General features: G+C 39.4%; 1 protein-coding gene across 1 annotated transcript in view; it reads left to right on the forward strand.

Moving 5' to 3' along the window:
• Positions 1-15914, forward strand: part of LOC150078991 (multiple PDZ domain protein-like) — a 798800-nt gene that overhangs the window by 625018 nt on the left and 157868 nt on the right. The window contains exon 18 of the mRNA XM_090382913.1: positions 5209-5292. Coding sequence (XP_090239039.1) covers positions 5209-5292 — 84 coding nt within the window. The remainder of the gene's footprint in view (positions 1-5208; positions 5293-15914) is intronic.

A 15914-nucleotide genomic window follows, 5' to 3' on the forward strand; every position in this document is an offset into this window, starting at 1 on the left:
ATAGCACATTGCATTCAACTTTCCATTTTGAGAAACCTTGCCCTGCTCAATCAGCTTCAACTTCTCGAAAATCTGCTACCAATTCCTTAAATGCCGATCTTCAGGTAATTCTCCAGTGGGGCAAAGACAACTTAGTTGATTTCAACCCTTCTAAAACTCAGTCTTGTCTTATATCTCGCAAAAAGGATTCTTCTGCTCCTATGCTTATCTTTAGTGACACTCCAATTTCTAGGCAAAAGGATATATCTCTTTTGGGGATTACCCTGACTTCTAATCTCTCTTGGCACAAGCACATTACAAATATTGCTTCCTCTGCATCTAAAAAACTTGGTTTTCTCTTTCGCTCTCGGCGTTACTTTTCTTCCAAACAGCTGCTCACTCTGTATAAATCGCAAATCCGCCCTGCCATGGAATATTGTTCCCACATTTGGGGTGGTGCCCCCAAAACCTCTCTCAGGCTTCTTGATTCCATTCAGAAGAGGGCAGTTAGGTTAATTAATGATTCATCTCTAACAGAGTCTCTCCACTCGCTTTCTCATAGACGTACTGTTTCTGCTGCATACCTCTTCTACAGATATTTCCATGGGCACTGTTCTTCTGAATTGGCTTCTATAATTCCCGCTCTCTCTTTCAAAACAGTCCGAACACGTGCCGCCACCAGCCAACATCCATTTACTGTCCAACTTCAAACCCACAGAACCAACTTTTCATCTTCCTCATTTATTCATTCAACTGCCGTTTTCTGGAACAACCTTCCTTCATATGTATTTCCTGAAAATTACAATCTACAGAAGTTCAAGTCCAATGTCAACAAATATCTTCTTTCGTCTTCTCAACCTCCAACCCAAGCACGGTACTAAGTACTATAGGTTCTAATACCTCTCGTGTTTGGGGTTCACATAAAAAAAAAAAAAATAAAAAAAAAAAATAAAGGTATGCTTACCTCTTTTGCTGCCTCTTTTAATATCATTGGATAGATCTCACCCACCCACCCCAGCTGCCTTTTTCACATTTAGCTTCAACAATTTTTCCTTCTGTTTCCTCTCAGATGTCATAAAATATTTAAGCTGTCTAACCAGAATTTGACTAACTTCTGGCCTCTCCATCTCAAAAAAATTCCTCGCATGAGAATGTAGATGCAGAATATGCATTTGGTTTGTCAGCAACCTTAGGTGGATTGTCAACAATTATTCCATTCATATCTAGTGGACCAGTATGATTCATAATCCTTCCTTCTACTATTTACATAACTAAAGAAGTCTCTGCTCCTTTTATTTGCATTATTTTCCAGAGACTTCTCATAATCTGCCCTAGCTTGACTAACCTCACTGTAGGCATCTCTGTAACTCGATAATTTTTATGCATCCCATGAATTTTTCTCTGCTGTCATGAGTCTCACCAGGCCTGTACATCTGACATCCCTTTATATCTGTGTCTTGAATTTTATCTCTTAGTTGGTATAAAAAGCCTAATAGCTTCTATGATAACATCCCTGAATGCTTTCCATTTAGAATTTGCTATAGGTAAATTCATCAGTTGGTCCCCTCTCCACAGAATTTAAAAGCTTTGTGAGATTACTGTAGTCACCCTTGCAAAAGCCCTTTCCCTTGCCTTTGGCCATGGTTATAGCTTTAAGTACCTCCCACATGAATACTTTGTGATCAGTTCCACCTACTGGGTCTATTATTTGCAGATTCTTATTGCATGAAGTTTCAATGCTGATAATCAGATCAAGAGTATTGCTTTCTCTTTTTGCCTGTCTAACATGTGTTGTGTAGGAAACAATCATCCAGTAAATCTACCAAAGGTCTTGCTACTGTGTGAGCGACCGACCCACATGGTCCATTCAATATTTGGAAACTGAAATCACCCATAATGCATTACCTCCTGTTGTTTAGCATTGTCTTGGTATTACGCTGCAAATAAAAGGAACTCTAAAGGGAGAGTTAACTGCTCAATATGTAAAATAAGTTATGCTCAATAAGCAGCTATATTCTGTATCTTCCTCAGTATGCAGCTTTTCCCTAAATTAACTTAGGTAGTTAAGATTGCAAAAAAAAAAAAAAAAAAAAAAAAACAATAACCAACTTGAAAATAAGTTGGTTACTTTTATTTCTGAGCAACTTTTAACTTAATTTATTAATTTATCAGCCTGTTAACTTATTTGGTTTTTAAAAATAACTTAATTTAGTCTATACATAACCTTAACTATGGTTAATAGGACCTTAAAGGACAAGGGGAGTGGCTGGAAAGAATCTCAAATTTTTCTTGAATTATCAGGATATTTCATCCTGATAATTCAAGAAAAATTGTCCACTTAAATTAGAAAATTTTCTGATTAGCATTGGAAGTTCTGCCAAAACCTATTACCTGGTCTTGGCGCATTATAGCCTTAGTTGCTAATGCGCCAATAAAATCAAATTCAAATTCTGCCAAAACCTCTTATATTCCAGTCCCTTTCCCATTTGATTTTATTTATTTGGACATTATAAATGGGATGAGAAGTTGGTGTGCAGCAAAAACGTTGTCTTAAATTCGATGATTATTTTAGACAGATATACTATATTTTTGAGTTGGTAAGAATGCTGGCATTTAAAAATGTTAATAATAATAGTAAATGCGTAGAGTAATATACACTCCATGATCACTGAATTACGACCTCCCCATCTGTAATGTACTATGCCTCATAGCTTCATCTGGTTAAGGAAGTCAGTGATAAAGTAGCATTTATGGGACATAGTAAAGATATCATGGAGTTTCAAAAGGGCATGATTGTGTGAGCATTGGGTGCTTCCATATTGGAAACTGCATGCCTTGTTTGCTCATGGCCCACAGTGGTTAAGGTGTACAAAGATGGTGTTGAATGGGTCAAACCCCCTCCCGCATACAGAACTGTGAAGGACTGGTTGGCAAGGTTGGTGTCCATGATGACCAAAGGATTGTCCATGAAGTATTAGGTGGGGGGGGTAGTGCTAAGAAGGATTGGCAAGGTTGGTGTCGATGATGAGCAAAGGGTGCAGTGTGTTGTGTTGGTTCAATGGCATGTCACTGAGCGACAGGTGACATTGCAATACAATATAGGGAATGCAGAATAATATCCAAAATTACAATGCACCGCTCACTCAGGTATATGGGGGTTCCACAGCACACGGCCCACGAAACACCCTCGCATCACTGCTGATCATCATTGGTGGCAAATACTGTGATATCAACAAAAAATTTGGTTGGATGCTGGAGGACTGAAAATGAGTGTGCTGGTCAGATGACTCCAAATACTTGGTGCAACATGCTGACAGATGGCTTTGTGTGAGAAACATGATTTCATGGACCCATTGTGCATGGTGCCCACTATCTAGGCAGGTGTCGGTGGTTGCTTAATATGGGGCATTTTTTGCTATAAAGAACTAGGACCCCTGGTGTATATGGACCAATGTTTCACTGGTGAGGTCCACCAGCAGCTCATAGGAGACCATGTCCACCCTGCCATTGTTGCATTTTAACCCAGACAGAAATGAGATCTTCCAAGGCAATGAGTTGTGTTGTTAGCCCTGCACTCATGAGTGGTTTGAGGAACACAGTGAAGATATCACCTATCTTGATTGGCCTCAAAATTCATCTGACGTAAATCTAGCTGAAAGCCTGTGGAATGTTTTTAACTGGAAAGTGAGGTTTATGGACATACAACCATCATCCATTCTGACACCCTGGAAAGCCTTGCAGGCAGCATAGCTGCAGATCCCTATGGATGTCTTCAGACATCTAGTGGGGGTCAATGCCTAGGCAAATAGTGGCTGTTATCCCTGAAAACACAGGCCCAACACAGTATTAGGTGGGGGGCGTCACATATAGTGCTAATAATTTAAATAATAAATCCTTAAAGATCATTTTTGTGACCTGAAGAAGTCTTTAAAATGTTGAATTACCAACATTTTAATGACTTCTAAAAATGTTGTCATTAAAATTTAAGAAATTTAGGTTTTGCTAAAGGTTGGTAGAATATATGTATATACCCCAAAAACTATCCACACATATATCTTTTCTTCATTGTCTCTATTGAATATAGAAAATTGTTTTAAACATTTAAATGCAGACTGAACTAATGGTGGTCTCTTTGCATATCGATTTTTAGTTAAAGTTTAGCTAATTAATTGTCTTGAAATTAATAAAGTCAGTACAGTTAAAGGGCAAATAACTGACACTAATCTAGTGTGTGCGTGTGCATTGATATTAGTCAATCTATTTTTCTAAATTCTGGTAAAATGTGGTTTCTTTCAGGAAACACTCGCTCAAGTAAGCCCTATAGGACTGTTTCAGTGATGTACTCTTTAAAGCATATTTAGAAGTTGAAACTGAAATGAAACCAATTAAAAATAAAAATATCCTAAAAAAGCTGAAGTGCATTTGATGGTTGGTTTCTCCAATTTAAAAAGAATTAAAAGTAATAAGATGAGTCAAGAAAATGAAATGTGAGTTTTTGGCCAGTAACTTTCTTCTGTGACTGTTGGAATAAGAATGAGAGACTTGGAACACGTGACAGCAAACTATTTTGGAAGGTCATGTATTCATATTGCTAACAATCTCCCTTTGCAGAATTTTCAATGTGATCTGATGTGGACATTTTCAGACAGTAATCAAAAGTGAAATTATAATGGTGGTAGTATACTTATATATATATATATATATATATATATATATATATATATAAATAAAAACTCACTGGTGGTAATGTTGGACTGTTTCTCTGATCAATGTTGATAAGAAATAAAAAGCAAAATATAAATACCCCAAAAATCCAAGCTGCTTCACGATGTTCTGTTTGGTTTGTTTTCACCATTTAAAAGAATTGAAATTGAAACTTGTTTTCAACCATTGGCTTTCATCTGATGATGCAGGTGCTATAATTATTCTTGACATTTTTCACACACACACATACACTGTGTGTCCATTTATCCATTGAAAACTGAAACCAGGAGATCACATCCATGATCTGGTTTCATCCTTGATTACAACACAACTGTTATTTTAAATAATAGTTGCTTGTAATTCTAAGTGGGAGGTGGGGGGAAGTTATACCACAGTTTAGGTATAGATTGATAACATAATGTAAATGGTAAAATGTTATTAAATCAAAATGGATTTCAAAAAATTTCATAATGTTTGTTATTCTTGTCTTATTTTTATTCAAATATTAAACCTTTTGATTATCAGGGTGCTATCATCATTCACGAGGTTTATCCAGATGGTGCTGCAGCTGTGGATAAAAGACTAAAACCAGGAGATCAAATTCTTGAAGTAAGCTGATAATGTCTTCATTATTTAAAATAATAAAATTCTAAATAGTCATAATTCTAAAAGTACTGTGTTTAGATTGAATTTTATTACAAAACACAAATCACACCAGCACAAATAATCATTGACCTCAAAGTCAGTGCCTATTTTTAATGATGTTATGGGGTTGTATATACTGCCTATATACTTTCGCGAATGTCTGTCTTAGACTTTTGCAAAAGTATAGAAAGACTGTTTCTCTGATTTATATTGAGAAGAAAATTTAATTGAAATAGATTAAAATAGATTATCATCACAAATGATATTAGCATTAGTAGAGGCACATGGAGGGTTGAAATTCATAGTGGTGCAAGTCAGTCTATTCCGATTTTTGAGAACAAGTTGTTTTGTGTTTGCATTCATAAAATACTCAAAAAAATTAATTCAATGAACTGTGATACATTTGGAGGTTAAAAAAATCAAAAAATTATGTGAACTTGACAATTTTTGTTAATATTCAGTTTTTTGGTCAGCAGTGTTTATATAATTGACTTACACCATTATGTTTCTAAGTAGTTTACCTATTTTGAAATGGTGAATTGCTGGAAGGAGATGGCTGTGTTATCAAAACTATGATTTCATACAGAAGAGATTATATTTTTTCCCTGTAAAACTTTAAAAACCCTGAGCAATAGGCACATTGGGACTTTTTTGTCAAAATAGTTAAGATTGTATTAGTTATTGCAGAATGATCACAAAAAAGCTAACATAAACATAATAGATTTAATTATAATGTAAAAGATGGTCACAAAATTAAAAATATATATATTTGCTTTTTGTTGATGTTCTCATATTTTAAAAAAAAAAAGCAATTAAAAAGTCATCACTAATTCGATAGTCATAGAACACTGCCAACATTGTTTATCAAACAAACTACTGTTTATCATCTTCTTCCTCGTAGACAGATAATGGACCAACTTTTTTTTGAGCTTCTAATACCTTTAAAGAAGGCATGGTGTGAACCGGAGGGATGTATTTGAGAAGGTATAGCATGTCTCTTTTCTTAGAAAGTTCGGCACTCTAGGATCATCATACATCTTTTCTTGTTCAGTACTTTTCAAGCTCTTAGGTCCACCCTCCTTATTGGGTTTGACATTCAGTTCCCTGAAAGGGATGTCTTCATCCAATGTACACTTGTACAAAATCGTGAATGGGTTTTCCTTTTTCATAATGGAGCCACTGTATCTTCAACCAGTATGCATTTTTGCCTTCAACATTCTTCTTCCATTTTGTTATCCTTTTCCAAGGTCTACTGTTTTCAGAAAGTCATCTTGCTGCATCTTTATAACCATAAACCTGTTGTGTCTTCTGAGAGACTTCATAGTATCATACCATCCATTCAGAACATAGATAATCTTGTTTTTTTCCAGCTTGCTCAATCAATTCAAAGTCTGAATGATTTGAAAGGTAAGAGTGGCCAGAAACCATGAATTTGTGGTCTATGACTTTAACTGAAGTTTCTTGAATAAGTTTCATTAACGATAAGAATACCTTGATGTTCTGATTTTGGCAAGTGTATGTGTTGCTGTTTATCATCACATGTTTTTTTTTTTTTTTTTTCAACTTAATTATGCTTAGTCAGGTAAGAAGCAATCTCTTGTGAATCTCTAGATGCAGTGGTCTCATCCCAAAGGTACATGTAGCCAAGGTTATTTGAGATGTCATGCAAACCTAAATTATAACAGTACATATTGCACATATAGTAGGCCTCAGAAACGGGTAATTTTAAGAAGGGCAGTGCTTTTTATAGATCTGTTGTGATTATATAGATGTCAGAATTTCTGACACCTATATAATCTGCCATTTCCCTATCAGCCCTTTAGTTTTGATTTCTTGCTTTCGCCCAATGCAAAACATGTTGCCACTCCAAATCGTCTGTCCTTTCTTTGTCCTTTTCTACATTCATCATCATCAGCCATTTTCAATCCACTGCAGGATGAAGGCCTCTCCAGCAACTTTCCAGTTCCTTCTGTTTTGAGCACTAGCCATCCATTTACTACTCAAAAACTCATGAATTTCATCTATCCATCCCCGCCTTTGTCTTCCAGGTTTTCTTCTAGCTCCTCTCGGGTACCATTCTGTTATTTTCTTAGTCCATCTGTCATCATGTCTTCGAGCTATGTATCCTGCCCAAGACCATTTTAGTTCTTTAGTTTTGATAAGAGTGTCCTTTACTTGAGTTTGCTGCCTAATCCATGTGTTTCTCTTCTTATCTAACAGTCTGATTCCCAATATAATTCGTTCCATTCTTCGCTGTGTAGTTCTTAGCTTCTCTTCCATTCTTTTGGTGAGTGCCCAAGTTTCACTTCCATAAGTCATGGTGGGGAGTATACATTGGTTCATTATTTTACGTTTCAGACAAACTGGGATATTGCTCTTCAGTATGTGACTATATTTCCTGAATGCTATCCATCTAAAATTTATTCTTCTCTTGACTTCCAGCCATTTATCATTATTACAGCTAATAACTTGTCCCAGATAAGTATATGACTCCACCTTTTCAATTACTGCTCCTTCAATCATTATTTCCCTTTCCGTGGCATACTTGTTCATCATTACTTTTGTTTTAGCCATATTCATCTTTAGTCCAAAATCCTTACTAACTGTGCATAACTGATTAAGATTTTCCTCTAATTCTTTGGGATCGTGGCTTATGACCACAATGTCATCTGCAAATCGTAAATGGTTTAGGTACTCTCCGTTCACATTGACTCCTTTCTGCGACCAGTCTAATCTTCTGAAAGCTTCATCAAGGGCAGCAGTAAACAGCTTCGGAGATATTGTGTCTCCTTGTCGAACTCCTTTCTCGATTTTAAATTTGCTACTGTCTTTGTCTAGTCTAATAAAGGATGTAGCACTCTCATATATTTTCTTCAAAATCATAATATATGGAGTATGTATGCCTAGTCTTTCCAGTGCCCGAAACATTGCCTTATGCTGTATGGAGTCAAATGCCTTTTCATAATCCACAAATGCCAGGCATAATGGTGTTTTATATTCATTTGCTTTCTCCATTAGCTGTGATATTACATGAAGGTGATCCATAGTTGAGAATCCTGTCCTAAAGCCAGCTTGCTCTTTTGGTTGATTCTCATCAAGTATTCTTTCTAATCTGTTAGTAATGACTCTTGTGAACAACTTGTAGATATGGGATAACAAGCTAATTGGTCTATAATTTCCAATTTCTGATTTATCTCCTTTCTTATGCAGCAAAACTATGATTGCATTATTCCACTGCTTAGGCATCACACCTTTTCTAATGCACTTTGTGAAGAGCTTTGCCAGTTTTTGTGTTATGTCTCTTCCTCCCAATTTTAACAACTCTACAGTAACTTCATCTTCCCCCGGGGCTTTCCGATTCTTCATTTTCTTCAATGCATGTTCTACCTCATCAGGAAGAATATCAGGTATGTCGTATGTGTTGCTACTTTGCAATCCATCTTCCCCACTGCTGGTATCATTCCCTCGCTCCTTGTATAATTCTCTATAGTAGTCTTCTGCTATTTGAATTATGCCTTCTCTGCTGTTTATAAGTACACCATCGCTATTCTTCAGTTTCAGTATCATTTGTCTTTCTGTATTACTGCTCATGGCTGCTGATTTAAATTCTTTGTTTTCCCTTAATGCTTGTTCTACTTTTCTTGTGTTAAATCTTCTTATGTCCTCTCTGAGTCTCTTTCTAATGGCTTTGCATAACTCAGTATACTCAATTTTCTCCCTGTCAGTGTTCTTCTTGCTCTTCATTTGTCGTCTTTGGTTCATCATGACAAGTGTTTCTTGACTAATTTTTTCTGCTTTGGATTTATGTTTCCCTATAGGTTTCTTGGGCTTTATCACTTTCAGAAAGTTGTAATATTCCTCGTTGATATCTTGGTCCTGAGCAGTCTGCAGAAGCTCAAACTTGTTCTTAAGTTCCAGTACATACTGCTTTTTCTCCTCCTCTGTTATTTCAAAGACCTTTGTATCATTTACTCGAGTCAGTTTTTTCCTTTCCTTTCCTACATCTATATCAAGTGTACATCTTACCATTCTGTGATCACTTCCAACATTTACCTTATTCAGGACGGTAACATCATTCACAATATATCTTCTGTTAGCGAGGATGAAGTCGATTTCATTAGTTGTTAATCCATTTGGACTCTTCCATGTCCACTTTCTGTTCCCCTTTTTCTTGAAAAAAGTGTTCATTACTGACATTCCTTGAGATTCTGCAAATTCCACAAGTCTTTCACCTCTTATTTCTTTCACCAATTCCAAAATTTCCTATAGTTCCTCTTGCTGTGCTATTTTGCCTTTTTCCAACCTTAGCATTGAAGTCCCCCATAATAATAGTGTAGTGGGTTTTCTGCTCATCTACAAGACTCTCAATTTCAGTGTACATTTCTTCAACCTCTTCATCATCATGGCTCGATGTTGGTGCATAAATCATTATAATCTTTAGCTTGTACCTCTTAGAAATCTTGAGTATTAGTCTTGACACCCTTGGTGATGTACTTTTGAATTCCAAGATGTTGTTTTTAAAATCTTTATGGACCAGAAACCCAACTCCACCTTCACTCCTTTCACTGTTTCCATTGGTGTACAGCAGATTTCCACTTGATAAACTTATAAGTGATTCATTTCTTCTTCTTGTTTCAGCCAAACCGATGATATTCCAATTCACATTTTCTAATTCCTTTTCCAGCTCTAATATCCTGTCTTCACCGATGAGTGATCGTACGTTATAACAGGCCAAGTTCAATTTCCGTGCATGGCAGCCTGGTCGTACCCAGAGATTCTTAGCACCCTCTGCTTCCACTCTGATGATCCTCTCGCTGCCGTAAGAGGGAGAGTGAAAGCTGCTGGGGACTGAGGGCCATTTGTATTGTTGTGCTCTCATTGCTGGAGGGTTTGGTCTTTTCCTCTTCACGCTGACCAGGCGTCTTGAAGAGAACCACTCTACACGTTCATTGCTACCTAAGTGACGTAACAGGGCTTACCATCGAGAAGGTGTGCATGAGTGGATTTTAGGGAGGCAGGCCAACCGGACTTCTCCTAAATCTTCTGTAATAGAGAGATATTGGATCCATCAGTGTTTTAGGCTGAGTGTCTGATAACACACAGGATACCTGTTCTCCCTCTAAGCCCCCATTTTCTACATTAATTGACTCTTAATACTTGCCACAGGCCTTGCAAGTCCTTACACAGAATGTGAAAATGTAAATTAAATTCTGTGTTGAAGACATCTATAGTAATACTCTTTAAGAAGTTCGTTTCTCTTTGCTCACACCATCAACTATAAAGCACATACATTTTTCTTACATTCAAGTCAGGGCCAAGGAACTCTCTGTTCGGATTATCTTTTTGTGTTTAATGACTTTGAAATGCTGGGAAAATATTAATGTGATCCTTAAGTAACTGTTTTTGTTTGTCAGTTGTCTTTTGTGCCGCTACATGTTTACCCCTTAAATCTCCCCCTGCAGACTTCCCCTTACTTACTTTTTCTAAAGCTCTTGTCACCCTTCCATCAGATAAAAGAAAAGTGTGAGAAAGAATTTTTTAGAAACACGTACTGTGGTATTTTCGTTTTGAATGTCAGACTGATTTGTATATTGCTTTCCTCCCTAATTGTGATTCCGAGGCCACCTTTGCTTTATAGGTTCATTATGTATAAGACTGCATAAATATGCATTCTGCCGAGAAAAATTAGCCATGGATATAAAATTATCAAATTGCTTTCTCCTTTCCTCTTCTGATAAGGACTTTGTGCATCTTTTTTACAACCACAATCTAAGTTTTCAAATGGCTTACAGTCAACAACTTACAGTTAAGTTCACATATGCCTGACCTGAATTGCGATGTCTTCTGGCTACAGCTATTTTTGACTCTTTCCTTTTGCATTTTCTAGGTCTGAAGGAAGTTTCCTAGCATGCTTCTTCTGCTTGGTTGACCTCTTGACATGCTTCATTTCTTTCAACTTAAAAGACAACTTAAAATCCTCCATTTATTAAGATGTCATAAATGCGAAATACGAAATAGGAAGTTACAGAGCAATAAATAGTACAGAAGCATATAACAGCTACAAATTGATCTGTAATAATGCCACAGAAAAGGTTAGGCTAGCAAAGGCAGATTATGAGAAATCGCTGGAAAAGAGCGTGGGGGGGGAGAAAGAGCAGAAAGAGAGCAGAGAGGGACCCTTATGTAATAGATGTCGGATAGTATTAGATATCCCAGCTGAAGTTGCAGATGAACTCAACAGTTACTTTGCTTCGATATTTACAGAAGAAAAACACTTTACGTCAATGGGAAATTATGTGAGCGAAGTTAAAAAAAGTGTAATTAATGATGTTGAAATTTCACGTTTATTTTATAAAAAAAACTTTCGTGCCTACAGGCCAATAAGGCTCCTGGGGTTGATGGCATATAAATTAAAATGATCCCTATAAGGTTAGTGGAGATGGCAAGTGAGTGCATTGAACCGTTGAGGTTAATTATGCAAGCATCACTGGACTCGGGAGTGATTCCGTTGGATTGGAAAGTGCCAATGTGTTTTCAATACCTAAGGGCGGTTCTAAGAGTGAAGTTGGAAATTACTGGCAGGTTAGTCTAACTTCAGTAATAGGGAAAATCATGGAGACAATGATCAAAGTTGGAATTCAAGATCATGTAGATAGAAATGGAATTCTGAAGAATACTCAGCATGGTTTTGTAAAGGGAAAATCATGTTTAACCAATCTGGTTAGCTATTTTGACAGGATCACTCAAGAGCTGGATTTTGGGAATAATTTCGACATTGTTGTTTATTTGGATTTCAGCAAAGCATTTCAATCAGTCCCACATGAGCAGTTACTTTATAAGCTGGAACAGTTTGGAATCACATGGAAATTCCTTAGACGGATAGATGGATGGCTTCATTGCAGGAGGCAGAGGGTTGTGATAAAAGTTATTCCTCAGATTGGGTTGATGTAAGAAGTGGGGTTCCCCAAGGATCAGTATTAGGGCCACTATCATTTATGATTTTCATAAATGACATTGATGAAAGGATAGAGGGCCTGATGTCAAAATTTGCAGATGATGTAAAGATTGGTAGAATGGTTAATGATCGACGCCAAGCAGAGCTTCTTCAGAATGATCTAGATAGACTTCAGGGATGGTCAGAAAAATGGCAGTTATGCTTTAATCCAGCAAAGTGTAAGGTATTGCACCTGGGTAACCCCCAAATAACTTATTCACTTGGCAGAGTTGAACTAAAGCCGGTAGTGGAGGAAAGGGACTTGGGTGTTATGATACGGTCAAACTAAGTTCTCTGAGAATTGTAGACAGGTTGCAAGGAAGGCCCATGGTGTCCTCTCAATGATATATCGAGCAATTGCTAGTAGAGATAAGGATGCCATAATCCCATTATATAAGCCTATTGTTAGACCACACTTGGAATACTGTGTTCAGGTATGAAGACTGCACCTAAAGAAAGACATTGTGTTTTTGAAGCATTCTTTCTTCTTCTTTGGTCCTTAGCTGGCAGCTGGGGGAGGCAGTTGGCCACGCAACCAGTATGATGCTGTAGGTGCTGCAGGGTTTCGGACTTGCTCTGTGATGTTCTTCCATACCTTACAATCAATGGCGTCAGTCCTGGCCTGGTTAAGGTCGAGACGTCGGCTCTTCAAGTCATTTTCCACTTGCTTGGCCCACGTTTTCCTAGGCGCGGTCCGTTGGATGCTCCATTGGGTGGGTCATTGTCTCCAAAGGAGTCTGGATGGTATTCTGTTCGTGCCCATTCTACATACGTGGCCAAACCATCTTAGCCTTCGCTTCTGGATTTGGTCGGCAATGGTTGGTTGCTGTTGGCATCTGGCGCGGATGGTATCATTAGTGATGCGGTCGCGAAGACAGATGCCCAAGATCTGCCGCAGGCATCGCATTTGGAATACCTGAAGTTTGTTCAAATCTAACTTGAGACAAATCCATGTTTCCGATCCGTAAAGAAGAATGGGCAGGATCAAAGTCCGGAAGAGTCGGATTTTAGTCTTTGTGGAAATGTTGGTCCTCTTCCACAGACACCATTTGAGCGAGGCGAACGCAGTGGCCGCCTGTCCAATTCTGCTGTGGATTTCCATGGTGGATGCAACTTTCTTCTCCTGGACCAGCGACCCAAGGTATTTAAAGTCCTGCACTTGCTCGATCTGGACGCCTTCGAGATAGATGGTGGCTTGCGACCCATCTGTTGTCAGGGCCTTTGTCTTACCAGCATTGATCTTCAAACCGTATGGCCGGGCAATGCGGGCAATGTCGTAGAGGATGTCTGTGGCTTCAGCGTCGTTACTGGCAAGGATAGCACTATCATCAGCAAACATCAGGTCAGTCACATAGTGATCCTTGTCAAATTGTATGCCCTGTCTGTTTCTGAATGCTTGCCTCATAATGGCGTCGACCACGATGTTGAAAAGCAACGGGGAGGCTACATCCCCTTGGCGGACTCCAGTTTGGATGGTAAATTCCTCAGATAAATCGTTCTGGATGCGCACCTGGCTGGTTAAACCGCTGTATGCAGTTTGGAGGAGTGTGATGACTTTTCGAGGTACATGTTCAACCTCTAGTAGTTTCCATAAGGCAGGCCGGTGGACACAGTCGAAAGCAGACTTAAAGTCAATGAAAACAATGACGGTTCGCTGTCCACACCGGATCCTCTCCTCCATCAGCTGACGAATGGCAAAGATTTGATCACAGCATCCTCGCCCGGGTCTAAATCCTGCCTGTTCTTCTCGACTGGTTTGCTCGCGATGTTTTTGCAGTCTTGACTGGATGATCTTCATAAAGACCTTTCCGATGATGGAAAGGAGGCTGATGCCACGGTAGTTCTTGCAGTCCCGGTTATCACCTTTCTTGTGGATCGGTACGATAATGGCTTTCCTCCATGTTAGCGGAATTTGTTCAGTGCACCAGATGGTTTTGAGGAGCGAGTGTAGTCGGCAAAGCAGTACATCTCCCCCGGCTTTGATCGCTTCTGTGGTGACTTGGTCCACTCCTGGTGCCCTGCCATTCTTCAGGGATTGTATGGCTGCTTTCACTTCTTCTACTGTAGGCTCAACATCGACCATGGAGACCTCAGGGGGGTCGATCAAGAGTGCTGTTGCTGGCGGTCCCTGAGGTGGGTCGTGATTATACAAAGCTTTGAAGAATTCACTCCACCGTTGCAGGCGTTCGGATGGTGATCGCACGAAGGTCCCATCAGCATTCTTGATGTTGTCACTAGTCAATTTGGTCTTTCCACTCAGACATCTGAGGGTGCAGTAGAGAGTGGTGTACTCGTTCTTGGATGCCGCCACTTCAAGATCGTCTGCCACTTGGTTCCAGTACGCTTCTCTTTCTGCTGTCATTCTTTGTCGGACTTCTCGGTTTAGCTGCCGGTACCGTTCAAAGTCGACCAACTTTGCCTGTTTCCGTTTGTCCACGAGGTCGAGGCACTCGTCTGATATCCATGGTTGCGTTCGACGTCGGGCAGGTGGACATAGGGGCTTGGCACATTCCAGGATGGCATCAGAGATCTGCTTTTCTTCTTCATTTATATCCTCGGGCACGGCCAGCATCTCAAAGCGGTTGGATAGGGCGATCTGATATGCCTGTTTGTTGGCAGCATTCATTAGCTGCCTCCAGTCCAGCTTGGCTGACCGAGATGATCTTTTTGCATGCCGTAATTTGAGCTGCACCTTAGCACGGATGAGGTAGTGATCAGATCCGCAATCAGGTCCCCTCATGGCACGAACGTCCATGAGTGATGAGCGAAATTTGGCATTGATCAAAATGTAGTCCAGGATTGCTGAGTCCTTGCCAGATGGATTTTGCCATGTAAGTTGATGTTTTTGAGGGTGCTGGAAATGGCTGTTTCCAATGATCAGGTTGTTAGATGCGGCAAAGAACAACAAACGTAGTCCGTTGTCATTGATCTTCCCATGGCCAAACTTGCCCATTGTTGTTTCCCAACCAGATCTGTCCACGCCAATGTGGGCATTAAAGTCCCCTGCGAGGATGATCACTTCTGTCTGCGGAATTGAATCCAGCGTATGTTGGAGCTGGTTGTAGAAGTCATTCTTGGTCGGGTCCAGGCTAGTCTCAGTTGGCGCATAGGCGGAGATAATATGGGTCTTGATGGCGCCCTTGACAGTAAGGACTGCCAGGTGGTCCGATATTGGTTGGAAAGCGATCACAATACTGGTGGCCTGAGCATCGACCATAAAGCCCACTCCTGCTTCTCGTTTCTCACCACCAGAGTAGAATAGCATAACCGCTTCGTTAAGTGCTGGTGGTTGGATGATCATCGTTCCAGACCCGGTGAGCCTTAATTCGGATAATGCCGCGATTGATATCTTGCACCTAAGTAGTTCTTGGGCAATGATTTCCTTTTGTCCAACGTGGTGCCCAGTTTGAACATTCCATTCGCCAATGTTAATTGTCCTTTTCGGCGTAGTAAGCTTATTGCTGTGGCCAGTGATCCACTTCACACCAGCACCCTGTGTCCCCAGTGCTGGCGCATCGGCTACCCCGGATGCGGTAACATTGTTATAAGAGCTTGTTCTGTGGCCAGTGGTCCACTTCACACCAGTACCCTG

The sequence above is a fragment of the Mastigoproctus giganteus genome, chromosome 10, assembly GCF_048544385.1.
Source record: "Mastigoproctus giganteus isolate SK-2022 chromosome 10, ASM4854438v1, whole genome shotgun sequence".
Taxonomy (NCBI): Eukaryota; Metazoa; Arthropoda; class Arachnida; order Uropygi; family Thelyphonidae; genus Mastigoproctus; species Mastigoproctus giganteus.